The following is a 23,302-nucleotide window of genomic DNA, read 5'->3' as shown; positions in this document are numbered from 1 at the left end:
ATTTATGTCTGACACCCCTGTCATGGTCAGATCACTTCCTGGTAAGGTTTGTGCTCGAGAGCGGCCTCTCCCTCTGTAAGGGTGTGGACCCGATTGTGTGGGTCAGTCCCCGGAGCCGGATGGATCCGGATGGATTCCTGAAGGCCCTGGGGGAGTTTCCGGCTGACAAGACTGGTGCTCCTGTCGAGGCTCTGGTCGAACTGTGGAACGGGGAGATGACCAGGGCTGTTGACACGATCGTTCCTAAGCATCCTCTCCCACCGGGCAGAGCCCACTCTTCCCCCTGGCATACACCTGAATTGCGGGCGATGAAGCAGTCTGGGAGACGGCTAGAGCGTAGGTGGAGGAGATCACGGGATGAATCTGACCGAACACACTTGAGAGCCCATTATTGGGCCTATGCTGTGGCGGTAAGGGCGGTGAAAAAGAAATTCTTTTCCGTTTCCATTGCCTCCTCAAACTGCTGTCCGGCGGAGCTTTTTCTAGTGGTGCAAGGCCTGGTTTGTCCAGGTCCTAAGAAAGATCTGGTTCCACCCTTGAAGGCCCGCTGTGACAACTTTGCCAAGCATTTCAGGGAGAAAATCGCTCAGATTCATCACGACTAGACTCTACTAGTGATTCAGAGGCTTCTGGGGAGATACCAATGCCACCATCTGGTCCAAAATTAATGGATGAGTTTCAGTTATTGCGGCCTAATGATGTGGACAAGGTGCTTGGACGAGTACATCCCACCAGTTGCCTGTTGGACCCTTGCCTGTCTTGGTTAATAAATAACTCCAAGTACGGGATTGGGATCTGGATCTTGGAAGTGGTTAATGCTTCTCTGAGGGAGGGTCGGGTACCTGCCTCTTTAAAGGAGGCAGTAGTCCGACCGGTCCTGAAGAAAGTGTCACTGGATCCAGAGATGGCCACTAATTATAGACCAGTGGCCAACATCCCATTTCTGGGCAAGGTGTTGGAGTGGGTGGTGGCGGGACAACTCCAAGCTCTCCTGGATGAAACTCATTATCTGGACCCATTTCAGTCCGGCTTCAGACCCGGGTACGGTACTGAATCTGCCTTGGTCGCCCTGTACGATGACCTGTGCAGGGAGAAGGACAGGGGGAGTGCGTCCCTGTTGGTTCTTCTGGACCTCTCAGCGGCTTTCGATACCATCGACCATGGTATCCTTCTGGATAGGCTAGCGGGATTGGGGGTCAGAGGCACTGCTTTGCAGTGGTTCCACTCCTATCTCAATGACCGATTCCAGAAGGTGGTGCTGGGGGACTATGGCTCTGCGCCATGGCAGCTACATGAAACCGCTGGGAGAGGTCATCAGGAGGTGTGGGCTGCGGAATCATCAGTACGCTGATGATACCCAGCTCTACCTTTCATTTTCCATCAATCCAGGTGAGGCGGTGGCTGTGCTGAACCGGTGCCTGGCTGAGGTAATGGGCTGGATGAGGGCCAATAAACTGAAGCTCAATCCAGACAAGATGGAGGTCCTGTTGGTTGGCGAATCGGGCTTCGGTGAGGGTGAATTGAACCTAGTCCTGAATGGGGTTGCACTCCCTCTCAGGGACAAGGTTCGCAGCTTGGGAGTGCTCCTCGACCCAGAGCTTTCACTGGAAGCTCAGGTGACAGCGGTGGCGAGGAGCGCTTTCTTTCAGCTTCGGCTGATCCATCAGCTGCGCCCCTACCTGGAGTACGACTGCCTGGCGACAGTGACACACGCGTTGGTGACTTCCCGCCTTGACTTCTGTAACGCGCTGTACGTGGGGCTACCCTTGAAGACGGTCCGGATACTTCAGTTGGTTCAAAATAGAGCTGCCAGGCTGCTGACGGGGACTGGGCGTTATGTTCACATGACTCCAGTCCTCCGTCAGCTTCACTGGCTTCCCATTGAAGTCTGGGCCCAATTCAAGGTGTTGGTGATGACCTATAAAGCCCTAAACGGCTTGGGTCCTGGCTACCTGAAGGAGCACTTACATCCATATATGCCCGCCCGCCCCCTGAGATCTGCGGGAGAGGCCCTTCTCTGGGAACCCTCCATGAAGGAAATTAGGAGGGTAGGTACTCGGAGGAGGGCTTTCTCTGCGGTGGTGCCCAATCTATGGAATGCGCTCCCCAGAGAGGTCTGCCTGGCGTCGTTGTTATTTGTTTTTCGGCGCCAGGCGAAGACCTTTTTATTCAAACATCATTTTAACTGTTAATAGTATTTATTTTATTCTTCGGCCAGGGTGACTTATTTTATATTGTTAACTTGTTTTATATTTTTATTGTATAATATTTTAGTTGGCATATTTGTGAGCTGCCCCGAGGCTTCGGCGAATGGGGCAGCATAGAAATTTTCTAAATAAATAAATAAATAAATAAATAAACAAACAAACAAAACTAAGCCCTGAAGACTTGCACTCAGATGGATGTATGGGGCCAAATTATATTCAGGAAAGGCCCTCTGATCAACTAAGTAGAGGAAAATCACTACAATGAGTATTTCCCACTCCTAACTAGACAATCATCCTAGAATAATGCAATGGAGAATGGTAGATCAAGAAAGATCACGAAGGTCACACTCTCCCTTTGAATACTGTGAGGTGTAAGACTTTTTCCTGTTTAAATGTGCATAGAATTGAGTCCTTAAGTGTTTTAAAGGAGTGTTATGCTAGTCCTCTTAGATCATACCTTTTCTCAGATAAAAATCCTGATTAAAAATCAACACTTAGATGCCTCTTCATCATTATGGGAATTGTTTTAAAAGCTAGAAATAATATTAATCTTCACTATACTTCCCTATATCTTTTGTGTAGAAAGGACAATTGAAGAAAGAGAAGGGGGAAATCTGTTTTATTATTTGGCAATGATCTAGAATTGTACTATACCTACACAGAAATAAGCACTGTTGTGAATAGGGAGTAAAAGCAGTAAAATGAGGAAGCTCTTTTTCTTATTCATTGGCATTAAACTGCACTGTTCTCCAAGATGTCTGTAGTTGTAATGAGGTATTAATGTTGGTGCATCCAAAATATCAAAGGGTAAAGATGATGGATGCAACTCATCCAATGAATGGCCCTCTCTCAAATGTCATGGGTAATCAAGTATGGAGTTGTTAATGGATATGATTTGCATGCTAGTATTTTGATTGATGTACATCTTAGACAGGGATTGATAGTTTTTATGGGGATCATTATATAAAGCTTTCAGAGGGGTATCTATGAATTGTTTCAAATTAATATTCACAGCTGTGATGCTGTTCATTTGGAAGTCAGGCTGCTTACTGCTTAAAGGAAAAAAGGAGAACAAGTTGGAACAGTCTGTTGCTTTGCATGGGCTTTCATAAGGTCTGCTGGGACCTTTAATAAGCCAGAGTATGAGAAATCAGGCAAGCAACTAATTTATACAAAACATTCATCTGATTTACTACACACCTACTCTTCTTCAGGTCTCACCCAGTCCTGAGTGAGCATCCATGGATAAAATGCTCTCCCTTCTGAACCCCAATGCCATTTCCTCATTCCCAACTTTTTGCTTCCACTTGCCTCTTGCTACCACTACAGAATTTTTCACATGGTTTGGAAGTCTTGTTACCTCCATACAATTCCACATGGCATGCACAGCAAATGTAAAGGGTACCCTTCTCCCATTGTTAGCCCCCCTGAGTGCCCTTGAACCAGGATGTGGTTCTTCAAAGTAACACAGGACAGTGCTTTACAGTGGGTCAGATTGGTGGGCTACCTAGCTCAGTGACTTTTCAGGATTTCAGGAAGGATTCTTAACTTGTCCTACCTGAAGATGCTTTCTTGGGGGGCGGAGGGTTCTGAAAACAGGTATTCTGCACTGGACCATGGGCCCTACCAACCCTCCCTTCTTGTATCTTTTCTGTCCAGACTTTTACAGGTCTGCTAGGACTTTGGATCCTGGAATAGGACAAATATCTGAGGGCATACACGCAACTTCAGTGCAGCTTCACTGTGCATTTGTCTAGTTAGAGACTGTAACAACAGCAGAAATAGAAACTGCAGAAGTACAGTGGCAGCAAAGGAGGTGCAGGGAACACTAAAGGGGCAGTGAAGAGCTGGGCAAACAACATCCCCATCAAACTGTTTGACAAGTCAGCACAAACTTTGTCATGGCCATAACACCCAGAGGAGGTCTCAGAATTCTTACGAAATGGTACTGCTATGCAATGACCTATTATTGGTCTTATTTTCCAACAGGTATTTACTTACTCCTTTTGCATGTAGTTAAAACAAGGTACCAGCGGTTGGAAATGCTGGCCATTCCTTTTTCAAGCTAGTTCAGCTTGTACTGTGTGCTATCACAGCTTTCATCTAACTTGGGGAGTTTAACTGCCCTTTCACTGAGCGACTAACATTTAAGAGAAGAGAGATAATCTCAGCAACTGGACTGTGCTTACAGATGCAGATCTGTGTTCCTGGCAGTTGGGGGAAGGGAGCATGGAAGCAGGCCTTCTGACAATGGGATTAGAGTTTGTTTGTGTGAGGATTCAGGCATTTATTTATTTATTTATTTATTTAGAAAATTTCTATGCTGCCCCATTCGCCGAAGCCTCGGGGCAGCTCGCAAAACATTAAAATATAATACATTAAAAATATAAAACAAATTAACAATATAAAATAAGTCGCCCTGGCCAAAGAATAAAATAAGGAAATAATATTAGCAATTAAAATGACATTTGAATAAAAAGGTCTTCGCCTGGCGCCAAAAAACAAATAACGACGGTGCCAGGCGGACCTCTCTGGGGAGCGCATTCCATAGATTGGGCACCACTGCAGAGAAAGCCCTCCTCCGAGTACCTACCCTCCTAATTTCCTTCACGGAGGGTTCCCAGACTAAGCTTTAAGAGGAGGAGATTGTAAAGGCTTGCTCAGTGAGCTGGTTTGTAATTCCCACCCCTACCCCTACCCCTACCCCTACCCCTACCCCTACCCCTGGAGTCTGATGTGATTGGAAAAGAACAACCTTTTTCTGTGCATATTCTGTGCAAACCTGTTGCTGGACCCTGTTTGTACATCAACATGAATTTATGTAGACTGAAACTGGGACTAGTTCACAAATGCATACATATCAAGCTCTGAACACTTGGCCATCATATCTGAACTGACATCCGCCAGCTAACTACACATTATGCACAAATGCATGTGTCAGAGCTTCCATGCAGGTTGCCTACAGGAACTGATTGAGAATGGATATACAATGAGCTCCCTGGTGTACTTAAGCCTTTTCCTTCCTGCTGTTTTCAGCTTCAAGTTGCTTCCCTTGCCCTCAGCTGTTTTCCCATCTTGGAGTTTTGGCCATGGCCTGGCTGAAACCTATAGGGAAGAGGAAGTGACTGGAGAAGGCAATTTAGAGGGGAAGTGCATGATAGCAGAAACAGCTATTTACTAATTTAGTCAAACAATTAGTATCTTGTGTCTCTAAATTAAACTGTCTTTAAAGAAGCTTACATGATACACTTAATGATACAGTTTAAAGTGTCAACAATACATAAAAGCAACAGTGATAAAAACTGCTAAAACCAGCAAGAAAGTGGGATAAATTAAGCTGCTACATAAATACACAAAACTTTACAAAATAAGACTGAGTGGACTTACCCTGGCATTTGAATGGTAACTTTGGTAGGTCTGGGTGAAATCTCTTTCAGGAGAGTATTTCAGAGCTGGGACTCATCATAGAGAAGGCCACCCTGTATTAACTATTCATCTAACTCCTGAAGTCTGGTCCATCAGTAACAGGCTTCAGAAGACCATCTTAATTTATAGGCAGGTCTGCCTGGTGGCAGGTGGTCCTTTAAAAATCCTGTTTCTAAATTGCTTAGGAATTCCTTGACCTCTTCTCCCTTCTTGGTCATTCTGTCTGAAGGGTATTTTTCACTCACACAGTTTGTTTTTTTTAAATGGCATTGGGCCTCTGATACATGCAGTCATAGATGAAACGTAAAAGTTATGGAGGTTCTAGCTGTGATCCTATATGCATGATAGGTCATTTGCATGTGCAAGCTAGTATTCAGAAAAAAGGAAGTTTGCCTGATGCAAAGGTGATGATAGCAATACATCAAGTCATCAAGGATAAACACTACCTGTGTGAACTGGCCCTTAGCTTTTCTATGTTACAGGGGGGGAAATCACTGCCCTAGGTTTTAAAGGTGCCAATTTAACCATGTCATCATGAATTGCCCATTTTTGAATAAAGGGAGAAATGATTCGCTGAGTTAAAAAAAAAAAAAAGCCAGCTCCCTGAAATTTACTAGCTGACTCATTTCCTGAATCTTAACAGCTTTCTGCAAAAGCAATTAAATTCCCCAAGTCAGATGAAGCCTATAATAAGCATAGCAGCAGCTTGAGCAGTTTGAAATGGGAAAGCTAGTTCAGATATTATTGTTCGCTCAGCACCACTTGCTGCTGACACCAGTATTAAACGTTATTCAATTGAAAAAGAAAAAAAATCAAGTGAAAGTTGGAGCAATCTTTGAAAAGTCAATGGATCTGGAGTGGGTGCCAAGTGTACCTAGCTTAATCTCTGGCATTCTTAAATTGTGAAGCATTTCCCACGTACTATGAGTGGGACTGCAGGTGGCACCGTGGTTTAAACCGCTGTGCTGCTGGGCTGGTTGATCGAAAGGTCGCCGGTTTGAATTTGCACAACCGGGTGAGTTCCTGTTGCTCCGTCCCAGCTCCTGCCAACCTTGCAGTTCGAAAGAATGCAAATGCAAGTAGATAAAAAGGTACCACTTTGGTGGGCAGGTAACAGTGTTCCGTGCACTTCGGTGTTTAGTCGTGCTGGCCACATGACCATGGAGACTGTCTGCGGACAAACGCTGGCTCCCTCGGCCAGGAAACGGAGATGAGCACCGCCCCCTAGAGTCAGGCATGACTGGACTTAATGTCAAGGGGAAACCTTTACCTTTATGGGTGGGAATCTCAGTCTCTCTCTCTCTCTCTTCCCTTCTGGCTCTTCAAATATTTACAGTATCCATAACTATGAACATAAAACTTATGGCTTGCTCATTAGACATTATGGTAGCATGTGAGCACTCAGAAAAGAGCATTTGGCTATTCCAGTATAATGCCACCAAACATGACCTTCTATATAGGACTTTGACAACAAGAAACAGTAATGGCATTTTGATTTCTTTGTATTATAAGGTTAGTATCACTTGGTTGTATTTACCTTTGCCTCCAACTTTAGTCTTAAAATGAATCTGATAAATTGCAGCTTGCTGCTCATTAGATATTCTCTTGTTACTTTCCATAGTTTTTCTCTCTTAGATTGTGTCTGCTATGATTATTAATTAGGCTACAGTCCTGTACCTGGAAGTAAGCACCATTGTAGAACTTATCTTTCAGTGATCATGTTTAGGATGGCACTGCTGAGAAACTCTTCATAGAAATATAGAATCATAGAATTGGATGGGTCCTAGAGGGCTATTGAATCCAGCCCCCTGCTCAGTGCAGGACCCCAGGAAAAGCATCTTTCCAACAGATGGCTGTCCAGGTGCATCTTGAATGCCTCCACCATGCGAGAGCCCTCCCTAGGTAATTGGTTCCATTGACATATAGCTCTGTTTTTTGCTGATGTTTAGCCAGAATCGTGTTTCCTGTAACTTGAACCCATTATTTAAAGAATGCCATCATATCTTCCTCCAGTTTTATCTCCTCAAGGCTGAACATGCCCAATTCTTTCAGTATCTTCTCTAAGGGCTTTGTTTCTAGTGATAGACCTGATAGCTGACATTATTAAATCATCTTGTCACTGTACTACCATTAAGTTCTAAATCTTTTTTTTCCATTGTTAAAGGAGTGATAGATTATGCCACGTTTCCTCTTTACTTCAGTCCTCCCCACTCTAAGTGAATCTTTAGGAATCAAAAAATGTTGTAAATTGCCAAGGCTTGATCTTCAGGTTCTATGTGAATAAATCAAAAAAGGATGCTACCTTTTAGAAGTCTCAGCTACTTGTTCAACCACATAGTATATTAGTTTTTTTAAAGGGATGAGTGTCTAAGATGCTTATACTTCAGAGCAGTCTTCCTCAACCCTGCTGCCCTTCAGGAATGAAATTCCCAGTATTCCTGAACATTGGCCATGCTCCCTGGGCTAATGGGAGTTGAAGTCCAAAAATATTTTGAGGAACCAAGTTAGAGAAGGCTGGTGTGAAGTATAACCATGTTCATACCTCACCTCTTTAGAAAACTTAATTATGCCCCTCTTGGTTACTTCTTGAGGTTGGAAAGTAACTCTTGAAAAGAGTTCATAAGAGTCCTTGATACTTAGAAGTGGTTACGCAAGTCTCATCTTCCAGTTACTTATTTATGACATTTCTGCCCATTAACTAATGTAGTGTGGGAGAATTGCAAAGAGATATAATGAAAAATGAGAAACTAACTACTCAGGAAATTATGAGACAATCATAATAACATAGAACTAGATCTCTTAAATATCTGGGAGAACAGAAAGGTCTTTTCCTGGTGACAAAATGGTAACATCATAAATGCCAGGTGGACTTCTTTGGGGAGTTTATTCCCTAAGTGGGATGTCATCATTAAGAAGGCTGTTAGGCATCACTTAACCTGGAAAGGGGCATCTGAAGAAACCTGAGCAGGCACCCTGGATCATGATGCCAGGGTATTGAGTCAAACTAACCAGAGTCTTTTCCACTTAGCCTGACAAATACTAAGTTCCCCAGAGATTCTGAGCCATCTAGGCTGACCTCCATTACACTGTCCCATTCAAATAAGCCTAATGACAGACTTTCTCCCCTTCTTCTGATGAATGCTGTCATCCCCGCCAGTCTTTTCTGCCACCCTGTCCATGTAAACCTGAGGAATCTCTATTTACTGACTGCCTTCCTACCATGACTATGGACTCCATCCCCTCCCACCAAGAAACCTTACTCCTTGAAAGCAAAATCTATTCCCATCCAAGGTCCTGACTCTAGAAATCTAATCACAACATCTTTCAGCATTCCATGTACAGCCTTTTGTGAATTGGGTGCTTATTTAAATAACCTGATGTCCCTGCCCCTGATGTCTTGGTAAATCAAAATGAGAGTTCATTTCTGGTCATAAGAAAAAGGTAGGTTCTTTCAAAAATCAGTATGATTCCCTGAAATGGTAGAAACATATGAAAGGATTGCATGGCTTAAGCTGGGTCTGTACCTCAGAACTGTGTTAAGAAATAGGACTATACAATCTTGGCACCTTCAAGTGGCAGGTGATATGAAAGATCAGAATGGTCAAGTCTGATGCACATACTAGGCACCTGGCCTGCTGAGTGCAACTCAACCGGCAATTTTTAGTTGCAGTTCAGGCTCAGCAGCTGACAGCAGGGGCTGTAGGTTGGAGAACACACGCTGCAAGTATGAATTGTGGGACTGATGACCTTGGCCTGGCCCTCATAGTGCGTTTATCATTTTCTATTCATCATAGGGCATAAACCAACTTTCTGTAACTGGGTGCCCTGGTGTTTTGGACGTCTGCTCCCATCAGCCACTGACAGCATAGATAATAAAAAAGGTGATGGACATTAACTGTATACAGCTGGAAAGTCATGTGTAGTGTGTAAGTGGAAGTCTCCAAAGTAACAAAGGAGCAATTTGTGCTAGAATTTTTTCCCGGTATTGTAATGTCTGGCTCACTGGCATGTCACACAATGCTTAGCCCATCCTGTCCCCTCTGTGCTATTTCTGCCATTAAAGCCCAGATTCCTTCAGACCACTTATATCATAACTTTTTAAATATATCTGTTGTGGGTTTCCCCTGGAATATATATATATCCGTGTGTGTAGTAAACCTGTGGTACTGTTCTGGCATCAGGAGGAATGACTTCAGGTGGACTGGGGCTGGTGGGGAAGAGAGAGTGCCTGATCAGGTTTAGCGAAACAGCAACAGTAGGAGATCATTCAGTCACATTTCTGTCTTCCTTTCTTCCTTCTTTCTATTCAGACATGCAAATGCAATGCAGCTTCTGAAATGGGAATGGGAGGACAGCAGTAAGCATCACCACCCCTTCTTCTTCACCATGATCTTTTATGGTGGAGGCAGGAAGATTTGTCTTTTTAAAAGTCTCCACTCCTTCACTTATATGCACTTTAGCTTAGCAAATGATATTTTTAAGGGAAGGGTTCTTTCTAGTTCATATTTCCAGTTCTTCCTCCTGTTCCAACAGTTGCATGTGTGTGTAACACAAGATCACAATGCAAACTACACTGTATTCATTAACATGTGCCCCAAGTGGGTTAAATGCATTTTGCATAAATACCAAGACAGGGCTCCTAGATAGAAGGACCCCTAGTAGATTTTCCTCAACTAAAGAGTAGTGGGCTGATTCCCCTCACCTGTTTGGCAGAGTAGTTGAGTTTAACTTCAAAAATGACATTTCACACAGAGAGGAGGGCAAGTGGCATTACTGAAGCCACACACACACACGCACACACACACGGATTTTATGTGTGTGTGTGCATGCATGCTTGAATGAATGAATTTGGAATTTCACATGGGTGAAAAGTATCACCAGCCCACAAAGTGCTACTGGCTGTCTTCATTTCATAAAATGATTTGAGCAGTGGGCTTCTGTCGCACGTCCATTTATCCCAAAACTAGTAATGCTGAATCTTATCCATCCTTGCAAATTTGAATAGAATAAGGAAAGACCTTTGCCATTTGGCCTTATTCTCATAGGTAGGAATGTGATATTAAAAATAGTTACCGCCATTACGTAGTTTCTTTAAAAATGATTCTGATCAATAGGACACAGATATCTTACTTAAAATACAGAATACATGAAGCACCAGCACTAGGATACAAGAAATATTACACTGTCAATATCAATGACAGTTGTTTTTATTTGGCAATTTGGTATATCATATTGAATTCTACAGGTTGAATCCATGAAGGGCTCAAAAAAAGAATCCTTTTAAAAATCCCTCTCCATATTTTTTCCTGCTTTCTGACTTCTAAGGCTTTGTATCACCATTAAAGTGTTGTGCTGCATAGTTAGACTGGACCAGAAAAAAAGTAATTTTTGTTAGAGTATTGTTAATTCATTCTATTTAAATATTCCATTTAATCTTTCCCCAAACAATTATGTGTATGCTTCCAGTGCTTTGGAAAAAATGAAATGTGGGTAAAAGAGCTTTTGGGTAAAAGAGTGCAGTAAGACCTGTGTGGTATTTGTATTGGGGAGACAAGAGAGACCCCCCTTCTTTTGACTTTTTGGTCAAAGGATCCAGTCACAAGAAGGCTTCACAAAAAAGGGACTAAAACAGCTGTACAATGACTGAGGGGTTCTTGGTGTGGGGCAGAGAGCTCATCAAGAGAGGCTATCCAAACAATGGCATTCTATAATTAACACCCAGAAATCTGTTTAGAGATGGTAATAACAGTAAAAAGAGACTGCGAAGAAGCTCTCTGCCTGTGTGGCAGATGTGGTTTTGTTATAATTTGAGAAAGAGAACCCAACTATTTAAAGGAGAGAAGGGGAAAACGGGAGAGTGGGGAGGGAGAGAAATAAAACTTCTATCTTTTTATTTCCCTGAGTGCCACTAAAATATAAATTGCAGCTATTTTCCAAGGTAGCAGGTGCTCTTGATATTGTAAACCAGTGATCATCAGTCTAAAATGCATTCAACAAGACACTAGCAAGGATTTTTTTTTTTGCCATTTTAAAAAATAATGCTGTTGCTATTTTTGTTTGCAGACAATTGATAGGAAGTGGGTTACTTGAGCCTGTTTCCTTAAAGAATTTATTTTTCCTCCACTGCACATGCTTCCTTGTTGTTGAATGTTCTGTATGTTCTGCTAGCATTTAAGAACAAAGGTAATATGTACTTTATATCCCTGGGGATATAACCCATCTAAAACACATGCATCAAATCTTATATATATATTGATCCTATAAAATTGATTAGTTGTCACAACATACAGAAATGCCCTACTTCTTGGTGTTCAATATTACATGGCAATTTTTCTTACAGGATTAACGATTTGTCCACATGTGCAATCGACATTTCATATCATGGAAAATTCAACACACCTTCATTCTTGGCCTATGTTGGGCCTTTATACAGCTTTGAGATCATGTGGACGACTCCTATCAGCGCCTGCCTTGCTGTTTCAGACAGGAGATCCACAAGCACCTCTAGTTCTTAGATCCACAAAAGAAGCAAAGTGCCCATTGTGCTACTTGCGTGGTGTATAGCTGAGCCAGTGTCTCCTGTGTTTTGTGTCAGCGTTTGTGGCCTGATTCAGATCTGGATCATCACAGTCCAGGAAGGTTAAGTTAAACCATTCCAACACAGATGTGCATACTGTTCCTTCTCCAGAATCCGGCTTAGTGGGGAACCTCACCCCAACACTGGTCCCATGAGTGGGGGAGATTTGGGGAAAGAGTGCAGGCAGGAAGATTTAACTTTAAGGTTTCTTTTTTTAAAAACACCCTCTTTAGCGTATGAGAGGAGGAATTAGGTGGATATGGTGTTGAAGAGAAGTTTATCCTTTCCCTCCCATACTGCAGAGGTCCCAGTCCAAATCAGCACCACGAGAAAAAAAATGTCAGCTGTGTGATTAACTTAATATCTCATCTCCCTATAGGAAAAGGAGTCCTATGTTTACACACATAGGGCTGGCTTGCCTGCTTAAAAAAATCCCTTGACGTGGAAAATTGCTGCCTTTGTCCATGTGGAACATTAATCATACACGGGGTATGAACAGGATGCATGCGTTAAAAGCATAGATCCAGATAGCCGTCTTTCAAAAGCATAGCATGATATTAGTCTGCAGTGCTTAACACTGATGGGTAACCATATCCTTCAATGCTTTCTGCCAGAGCTTTGACTCATGAGGCACTGCATGCAACACCAGCTTGAACATGACTTTATTTAGATTGGAGCCATTGTGTTGAAATGAAAGTCATTGATTTGGGGGAACAGATTGACCATAACATTGGTTAGCATGAAGTGCCTTCTTGAGAAGAAGCGTCTTATTTTTTATTTCAGATTTTCTGTGTGTGAAATAAAATTGGTATATTGAAACAGGTAAGGGATGTTATGATTCTGCTTTTCTCAGATTCAGAACGTTCATTATAAAATCTTAAAAACAATTATGCTTTAGCCAATAACCTTGCCATGTCAGCATGCAATCTGAATAAAAGAATATGTCCCCCCTTGGCCCTGTTTCACTCTCTGTCTTTTTCTAACAGAAAGAACTAATTAAGGCAAAGCTAAGGGAATTGAATCCAAAGTTGGTATTGCTCATGTGACCTAATCTTTTTACAATGGCATCTTTTGCCAGCCATGTAAGAATACCATTCACACCCTCTGTCCTGTCCATAAAATCCTCACAGCAGAAAGAAAAGAATGAAGGATTGAGTATGTCTTAAGTATGCAATAAAGACTTCCAGGAAATGGGGATGTAGACAGGCTTACTGATTTTTCTACCAATTCGTTAACATTCAGAAATACTGTATAATATCTTAAGTTTGTTTTCCATTGAATAGGGCTTGGTCAGTCATAATAGGTGTGTCAGCTGTTTTTCTGTGCCAAGTAAGAAAGAAAGGAAGAAAGAAGTGTGTGTGTGTGGGGGGGGGGGATTGAAAGAGTTGGATTAGATTGTGACATAGAAGACTGTCAGGATGTAAAGAAACATTGAACAAATGAAATGGATTAGCAAATAGAGTAAGGTGCCAAGAGTTGAAATGTACTGAATCTGAATACAGCAAAATGAAGAAAAGTGTGAATTCAGTTATGCGATTTTCTACTGCTTGAGCAAAATGGCTGGGTGCCTCAGAGAGCTTTTCTTGGATCCTGAAAAATTAATGAACTGAGTTTAATGTAGGAGAAAGGAAAAGAATGTAATGCTTGCAAGAAAAGGTGTGTGTGTGTGAAAGGGAGCAAACAGGAGAATAACGAATTTGGGCTCAGTAAGTCCTTTCTACAAAACCTCTTGGAAAGAACAGCTCTGCAGTGACTCACAGAGCATGGTCACAGATGAGACTGAAATGCATTTTCATTTCAATTGGTTTATAATGTGGATTGAAAACCGACTTGAGCTAAGATGTACATTCAGTTTAACAATGGCTCCACTCTTAATTTTCTTAATCCCACAGTAACATTATCTGAATGAGACATACATTGTGGGACAGAAGCTGAAAAACAGTTTTCATTGTCATCTGTGAAAATGGCCCCATTTCTTGTCCTGTTCAGAGAACCCTCTACCTCTTAAAAGGCACCAAACAAGCCCAATGAAGATGTTCCCAGGGTAAATTGAGGAGTTAGCAGTAGAGTTCTGGTTTCCTCTCCATATTTCCTCTCTTCCAGCATTCTTCACCACTTTCTGTCATATCAGCTTAATTTGAGTATCAAGCTGTCTATAAGAAAATGTCAAACGACAGACCTCAGAAGCCACATGTTCAAATCCAGAAAATAGATGGGCTTTTTGTCTGAACAAATGAATGCCAGAATATGTCTGATTAAGTGAAGATTGTGGCCTCTGTTTCCTTGGATTCCTTTCTTTGTTTATAATATTTCTTGGACACTTTCTAATAAGAACCCAAAGCAGTGTGAAACATAAAGCAATCAACAAATAGCATTCAATCCAATAAAATCATAATAAACTATATGTATATTAGAGCCAGCAAACTAAGTAATGATTTTCAAAATTAAAAAAATAAAACCACAGGCATCCATTTCCATTGCTTACTGCAGAGTCATTGCTGGCTCACTGAAGGAGTTCCTGTATGAAAAACGGCTTTGTTTGGTGAGAGAAACTGGTCACTGGATATTTACTTCTCATGGCAATAAAATGGAAGGACTCCTGTCATTAACCTGCCCAAATTTTTGCTATATCAATGACTTCAAACTAGTTACTGGAAAACAACAGTAGAAGATGTTTGTTGCCCCCATTCATGCCCAGCTTTTAGGATTTTGAAAGGCATCCAATCATTTAAAGAACATTTCTTGACAGTCCAGAAATAACATGATTTTGTAGTTACATCACCGGGGTGATGTATAGACATCTTGGATAATTCAGAAGTTATCCTTGGGTAGGGTCAAAAGAGTGCACTTCCAATCACCAGCTATTATTTCAGTATGCAAACAGAAGTTTCCAGTATAAAAGCAACACTTTGGTTCAGCATCCCAGTGTGAGAGACCATTTTCAGGATAACTTGTAGAGTTCTCAGTGTATGCAACTTCCATCTGAAATATTTAGTTGATAGCCAGCAATACATTATTTTTGCCAAAATATCTGTACTAGAAACAATTCTGCAGGTCAGCTAGAATTGAGACAACATGACCTAGACTGAATCCTGTCCAGGTTCAGGTATCTTCAGCATTGCTATATCAATACATGGGAGTTCCAAGATCATTAAAACTTTCCTGACTATTTTCCAGAATCTCCACTTTTGTTATTTAAATAACAGTTCTTAATGGTACTAGAGGAAATATTCAAATGTTTCTACTAACTACACCAGATCCATTAACCATACTGTAATTCTATCCTCTTTCATGCTCAGTTTTTCTTAGGGAAAATTGGAGCTTCTTAACTGCCCATCTTATTTTTATACAAACAGCCTTTGTTTGATAAAGCTTGCTGAATGATGGACTGTACCCAATAGGTTTGCATTTGTGTTCAGGGACCAATTGTGTTTGAAGTGGGGAGGCTGAGCTTGACCCCACTGTATCTGTTCACCAGTGTTGTGATTTTTAACTTTAATCAAACTCCAAGGCTATTTGAAGCGTAGCCAGAAAGCACATTGCAAGTTGAACCCTATCTAATTATGTGATGTGTGTAAACTCTGAAAGCATAAATCATAGTCACAAGAGCTATGTGTTTTTATAAGATTCTCTGGTCCAGTGACAGCCAAAGGAAGCAAGAGCAAGATTGATCTCATGGCAATTTTTATGGATGTTGCACTACACTTTGTTAAGCTTGGATCATTCAGGGAATTCCATAAGGGGCTTCAGTTAATGAGGGTGAAGTGACTTGTGTCTTTACAAACGTGTTGCAAGAATCCATGGTTTTTACAGATGCATCATAAAAGGGAGTGGGAGGGTTTAAATAAGATAAAGGAACTGCAGTGAGTGGAAGTAAAAGTGGAAGTGAAGGGATGTTAGTTACTGTAGGCAAATTGCAAGGGAACGCTAAAGACAAACTAGGTGATAAATTAAGAGTCACAAAAGGGAGTCATTCTGTAAATATTGGCAATAATCCACCTTTCTTTTACTCTTTGTTCTTTATGCAGCTGCCTGGATGGCCTTTACCATTTTCAGTGTCTGATACGTTGAATGACATCTTTTTTGGCCCTGGCCAAAATTTCTTAGGCGACATGTTTGCATACCACTGTTCAAAAGACTTTCTTAATGATACATCAGAGTGTTTTTTATTGCTTTTAAAAATCCAAATGAGGTAAAAGTAGCCATCCATGGAAGCTTCATATTTATGAAGCTGATGTCACTGAATGCCAACTGTGCACGAGAACTTTGTGTCAAAGAGCAGAGCCACTGATATATCCAGCTCTGGGCTGGTGGAAAATTAATTGGCTCAGCCAGAAGGGAGATTTGCCATTTCTATCAGCAGCAGACTGGGAGGTGGGATGCCAGTCACAGTGGGCTCATATTCTGCTCCTCAAAGACTGGCAGTGTCATACCTTCAGCTGCCTTCCTGAAGTGGTCATGGAATTAAAACATCTACACCCTACTTACTGCAATGTGTGGCTGTCTGCAGGTGTCAAGCAAGGAAGTGGGGTTTGCATAGTAAACCCATGCAGAGGACAAAATGAGGCAGATTTTCCAAGCAAGTCGCTGCACAAGCATGCTTATAGGTCCTCTTGTAAGCTCTCCAGGCCTGCATGTTAAAGGGCTTCTCACTGGAATTAAAAATTGCCTTCCTTAGTTGAAGAGCTAGCAATCAAGTGCTTGTTGGCTGGTTAATTTCTCTCCCGGGGCTAAGTGGACATCATTTGCTCCCTTTTGAAAATGCCCCCATGTCTAGATACTGAATAAATGAGGTAGCAGTCTATTATTAAGCCCCTCATCAATAACACTCCTCTTCTCCCGCTTTTCCTCTAAGCTTGCAAGATTGGATACTACAAGGCCCTTTCGACAGATGTTGCCTGTGCTAAGTGCCCACCTCACAGTTTCTCCATCTGGGAAGGTTCTACCTCTTGCACCTGCGACCCAGGCTTTTTCCGAGCGGAAAACGATGCTGCCTCCATGCCCTGCACGCGTAAGTTTGTTTGTTTATTTATTTAATTTCCTTTTCTTCGTCTCTGCTGCGTCAATAATTTATACGTGAAACACTCCCCAGAGATGTACATCCTGCTTTGAAAAGTGTCTTGTTGGTGACAGGAACATTCAGTAACAATTCCCTTTTAAACAAGTCAACACAACATGTCAATACCAGGTTCTCTCTCTTGGTACACAACGGAAGATGAAGTTTGCAATTAAAGTGACAGTATGTAGGTCAATGGCAGAAATCGGAGGCTCAAGCCCCTCCCTCCCCACCACACGCTCCTCACAATTTTTTTGTGTGTGCTTTGGTATTTGTACTGTGGAAGTGCCTCAAGGCTGCCCTCTGTACACACAGTGAGGAACAATAATAGGCATGCATATCTTAGCGTTAATCTGAAAATGGACAAAAAGAAAGCTGTGAAGAAAACTGTGTAATGTAAAATCAGATTTTTGGCAGCTTAGAATACATTTCCTATCTCTTTTTATGTAGTCTGCCTAATAGAAAAGTTAACTTGCAGTGGTTTAAACAGGAGCTCATTCACATAATCATTTTAACATGTTTCCTTTAAACATATTTGGCATGATGAGTTATCTTTGGCATTGCCCACATCATACCTTTGCACACACCCTCTGCACATTCAAGGCAACAGACCCTTTCCTTGCAAAAAGCTCTTTATTAACCAAATAATACTCAACAAATGCAACCCTCCCAGAATGTATCTCTATGCATGCACAGAGTGGTTTGTTGAACCAAAACTGAACAACTGCTCCCAGAAACCCTCCTTTTGAGTATGTCTGGGTGCAGTCTCTTCTGAAGGGCCCATTTGGATATGAACTTGCCTCCTTTCTATATGCCTAACCTCTAGTTGGCATTCCCTCCTTTCCCGACGCTGCCTTATATGGTCACGAAATATGCCAGATTTGTCTGAACAGTCTTCTCCCATGCACCCACCTGACACCTGTCCATTTTGGCTGTTCTCAGAGCCATCTGAGCACTTTGGGTGAATGGTCTTGAGACAAGCAGTGTTGCTATCATCTCAGTCTTGAACCCCATCTTCCCTCTGCCTGCTTCCCTTCATCTTCTTTCTTGGAATACAGATTGACATGACCCTCACCAAGAACAACTGCCACCCTCATTCCCAACAGGTGACAGGCGCCCTCTCAAAACTTTCTGGGTCATTTTCAAGATCAGTTGCCACAGGATGATGTGGGTGCTTTGAAATGTAACCTTTGGGTGAAAAATGATTTGCTTGTCAGAATGGAGTATTGTGTTCAGTTTTGGGCTCCTCGTTACAGGAAGGATACATCCAGGTTAGAGTCAGTGTAGCACAGGGCCACAAGGTTGTGGGCGGTTTGCAGGGGAAGCCATATGAGGCAAGACTGAGGGAACTAGGTCTTTTCAGCCTGGAGAAGAGGAGACTCCAAGGGGATCTGTTGGCAACATACAGGTATGTGAAGGTGTGTCACACAGAGGTGGGTAGAGACTTGTTCTCCCCTCAGAGGAGGGCAGGATGTGCTGCTTTGGAGCAAAGCTCAGGAAACCAAGATTCAATTTAGATGCCAGGAACTACTTCCTGACAGTTAGGACCCTGAGGGTATGGAATGGGTTTCCACGGGAGGTGGTTGAGGCCCCATCAGTGAGAGTGTCCAAGGATAGGCTAGACATGCACATGGTTGGCATATTGTGAGTGGAGCTGGCTGGACTAGATGTCCTGGGAGGCCCCTTCTGACTCGTTCTGTTTCTATGTTTTCATGTCTATTTATGTTTGTGAAAACTGAGAGTTTAGGTTACATTCATTACAAAGAAAAGCAAGTGAAATGTACCCGGTTGTCAGGTGGGTTGAACATCTAGGAAAAAGAAGAAAGGAGTACATTCGCATAATATTCCTGGTGGTAAGAACTGGTTAACATATCTAACCACATCTCTGGATGATATGCAAAGTTTTCCATGGATATTTAACATAGGACTTTTTTTCACTGAAATGTTGTGGATTTTGTTTATGACTATAAGCAAAAGAAAGTATGTATATGAATGTTATTTATTTATTTCAGTTTTATACTGCCCAATAGTCAAAGCTATCTGGGCAGTTAACAAATTTATAATAATAATGATAAACAAATAAATAAATGAATTTAAATCAGTATTGAGGCATACCAGTGGTAGAGAGTAAAATACATTATTAAAAAAACGAAGTAAAAAAGTTAAACTTAGAATGCTGGGATAATGAAAAGGTCTTCACCCGATGCCATAAGGAATGCAAAGTAGTCATCTCCCTCTTTGGGGAGATCATTCTACAACTGAGGTGCCACAACTAAAAAGGCCCTCTTCCTGATAGCCAGCTGCCTTACTTTCTTTGGAAGGGGCTCTCAGAGAAAGGCCCCTGAAGATGACCTGGAAATGGATTTACATAAATTTTTAAAATCCCAAGGACTAAGCGTGGTCCTTCTGCTTCTCAACAGAAGGACCTCAGTGCTAACAGGGAGAAAATGTTGTGCAGATATTCTGCCTTTCCTTAATGGATTTTCTTCAGTGGGACACCTCAGGAACCAGTAAGGAAGCATGGAAAGGCTATGACAGGAAGACAATGTGATCTGTACCACCTGTATAATATTGAGATTGAGAGGCAGGGCAATGGCACATATAAGTCTTGTTGGAAACACCCTGAGGACCAAACAGGGTGTTCTGATAATTATTCATGATTGTTTTTTACAATGGTGTAAGAATGTGAGCATCAGGATTGCAGTGATCTGGTGGGAGGGTGGTTAAACCCTTGCTCCCCATTTGTTTCTTCTGAAATTACCCCATTTTTAAAAACACACTCCTGCAGGGTTCTGTGTGGGATTTTGTGATTCAGTAGCAGTAGTGAACATCCTCCATCACTAATCATGACTATTTAGATACCAGCATAAGAAAACCTATAATGCATAGCTAAATTATGCAGGCTTCCCAGAGCATTTGGTTTGGCCCTGAAGATGCACAACTGGGAGTTTCTTGTGCTTGAAAGTATCACACCTAAATTCCACAAGAAAGCTTATAGCAAGAAAAGGCCAGAGAAGATACTCTTAAACAAGCTCCTATCACCAGGGAAATGATTCCTGCAGTTCCATTGTTGCTGACTCCATGCACTTGTGGTTGCTGTCTGGAACTTTTTGACAATTAACAAGTACGAAAATCAGAAAGATGCTTTTATAATGCAGCCAGATTAATCAATTCAATACTACCTCTCTGTGAACATCTGGGGAGGAAGGGACAAGAAACTTCACTGTGTTAACAATGCAATGCTCAAAGGAGACCAAAGTGTTACTAGAGTGAAAATGCTGTAGTAATTTCTAGTGACAGTTCTGAGCATTATCTGAATAAGCTCAGAGGTCAAATCTAGAAGCATTTGTACTGTTCATCACAAAGCAACCCAAGCTAATTGTTTTCTCCTCTGTGTCACTATCTACCTGCCTCATATCCCAAGCCAAATCTCCTGCTAGCCCCTTATATTTTTTTGCTGTAGTGAAGGAAAGGAAATAGGATTTCTTGCTTGTATTTTCTGCCTCTAATATGTGATTTCCCAGCTTTGTGGGCCTGTTTTGGTGATTCTGGGGAAGCAACATTGTGCAGCAGTTGTTGTGTCTTTCATGTAGCCATAGAACCATGCCAAAGAGAAGATGGTCTGTGGTCGCTCCTACTAATGAACATCTGCAAAGGCTTCTTGAGTTACTGGATCAGCATTTTGACTTGCACTGATATTGGTGGGCTTTTTATTTAAACGTTATTTTAATTGTTAGTTTTATTTATTTATTTATTTATTGGCCAGGTCAACTCAAATTATATTGTTTTTATATTGTGTTTATTTATTATTGTGAGCCGCCCCGAGGCCTCGGCAAATGGGGCGGCATAGAAGTCTCCTAAATAAATAAATAAATAAATAAATAACAAACTAGCTTCTCGACCCCAGTAAGCAAAGCTTCCTGTCTGTATCTCCAGAAGCTGGTTAAGATGACTTCATGCTGGGGAAAAGGCATTTTCATATGTTAGCTGAAGAGCAGAGCAGGACCAATGCACCTGTCCACTGTTGAATCAGATACTGGCAGTTGACCAGCTTTTGTTCTTGAAAGCAAGATTGCCACTGTGCATGTGGCAGCTTATCTTAAAATCAGTCAATCAATCAATCAATCCATTTGGATCATTTCTGTCCGAGAGCAGCAGTCAGGAATGAGTCTGCAAGCTTCTGCTGGCCACCTATTACAGCGGATGATCCTAACCTGGGGTACCTCTATCCCCAGGCGTGTGAGATGGCATTCAGGAGGTGTGACAAAGAGGAAGGCCATGTTGCAGTTCACCAAAATTGTGAATCACAACAGCTTTTCACTGAAAAATATGTCTATAATAAAATTATTTCTTATTATTTTGTTTGCATTTGGATTCAGTTCTTTTGTCAATCAAGACAAAATCTAGGAATCGCCTGAATCCACAGACAGACTTGCGGATCACAATCAGCAAGAAAGTTCCACCTTTGGACAGTATCATGAATGAGAAGCAGGGACAAGGATGTCACTGAATGTTATGTTCACAATTGGGATGGATTTTGCTGTTTTTTCTAATTGCTCAGTTTATATTGATTCTCATGCACTGAGTTAAAAGCTTATCTTTTTTTTCAGTTCAAGTTGTTCACCCATTGTACTGTATGTGGATCAATTTTTATAGTTCAAAAATTAGAAATTTGATTTCATTTTCAAATGTGATATTACTTCTGCAGGGGATGTAATCATAAATCAAACATTTTCTAGGGGTACAGAACATAGAAAAGGTTGGGAACTGTTGCATTACAGTATAACTATAACTATCTCCCAGCAAAGGCCCCCTCCCATGACTCCATCTTATGTGCTGCAGGAGCTGATGATGACTGTTCCCTGCCATGGACACAACAGGACTATGTTTAGGGAAAAATGGTTTGAGTTGCTTTCATAAATAAATAACAATGCTACTTTGCTTTATTTCTGATACAATGTCTTTCTTTCAAACTTGCACTTGAAGTCTGACGCTGTCCTCCGGGTTAAAAGTTAAAGAGGAAATTTATTCAGTGAATCATTCAAATGGGGAGAAACTTTATCTAGCATCCTTTAAAGTTATAATAATTCAATACATTTTAGAAGAATTTTCATAGATTCATCATACCAGTTAACATATTTCATTTCTAATTAGTAAAATTGTGAAAAACAGTTCTTTCTTTAAAGTATCTTCTTGGTTGCTTTCACATGCTTTTAATGTAGTGAATCATTGTTTGACAATATCTGGGTGGTCAATTGATCAAATCCTTTTTGACTAGTCAAGTGCTCAGTCATTACCATGCCCTTATTGGATGTGACAGTTTCTATCTACATAGGACATGTGTACACGGATCGCACATATTTTCTTCGGTGGGTTATGCACTTATGTTGCTGATAATCTTGTTCCTGCTTCTTACCTAATGACCAACAGAAGCAAGACAAGAAGAGAACAAAATGTATTGTGAATGCTATTGTGCTAACTAATTTAGCACATTGCTGAGATACAAAGGGGTCAGGTCACAATTTAGGGCAATATCTTTTCCCAACAGCTTTCTAGTTCCAGGTGCTGTTTGTGTGGCTTTTTTTCTCTTCCTGAAAATTTGCTTTCTTGGATTTTCAGCTATGGATTGCCAGACATTAGAGACCATACCTTCAATTTGCTTCTAGGTCTGTTTTGACTTCTTGTAGTTGCTGACAGCAAAGTTCTTAATCTTTTAATGCAAAGAATCCTAGTTCCCCTTCTGGCTTGCTTTAAGACGCTACCTCCATTGTGAAACAAAGAGGATCTTGAAGGAAGGAACACTTTTTTTATTCTGCAGACTACCAAAAGGTCAGTAATGGAGACCCACAAAGCTACACTTCAGCTTCAGCTAGCTTCATCTTTAGGCTATAAACCAGGAGAAGGCAATATGTTACCCTGCAAATGGGTCAAACAATAACACCCCAAAAATCCCACAGTCCCACAGGATAGCACAGCCTGTTGGCTAATTTCATCCTCACAAAGACTTGAAATAAGTGTAAGAAGCTCCTCTTTCAG

The 23,302-nt window shown here is 41.5% G+C and overlaps 1 protein-coding gene across 1 annotated transcript in view; it reads left to right on the top strand.

Moving 5' to 3' along the window:
- Positions 1–23,302, top strand: part of EPHA4 (EPH receptor A4) — a 178,848-nt gene that overhangs the window by 57,447 nt on the left and 98,099 nt on the right. Inside the window, exon 4 of the mRNA XM_044432888.1 lies at positions 17,066–17,221. Coding sequence (XP_044288823.1) covers positions 17,066–17,221 — 156 coding nt within the window. The remainder of the gene's footprint in view (positions 1–17,065; positions 17,222–23,302) is intronic.

The sequence above is a fragment of the Varanus komodoensis genome, unplaced genomic scaffold (genome assembly GCF_004798865.1).
Source record: "Varanus komodoensis strain SLA01 unplaced genomic scaffold, ASM479886v1 scaffold25, whole genome shotgun sequence".
Lineage (NCBI taxonomy): Eukaryota > Metazoa > Chordata > Lepidosauria > Squamata > Varanidae > Varanus > Varanus komodoensis.
This window is presented reverse-complemented; position numbering and strand designations above follow the sequence as displayed.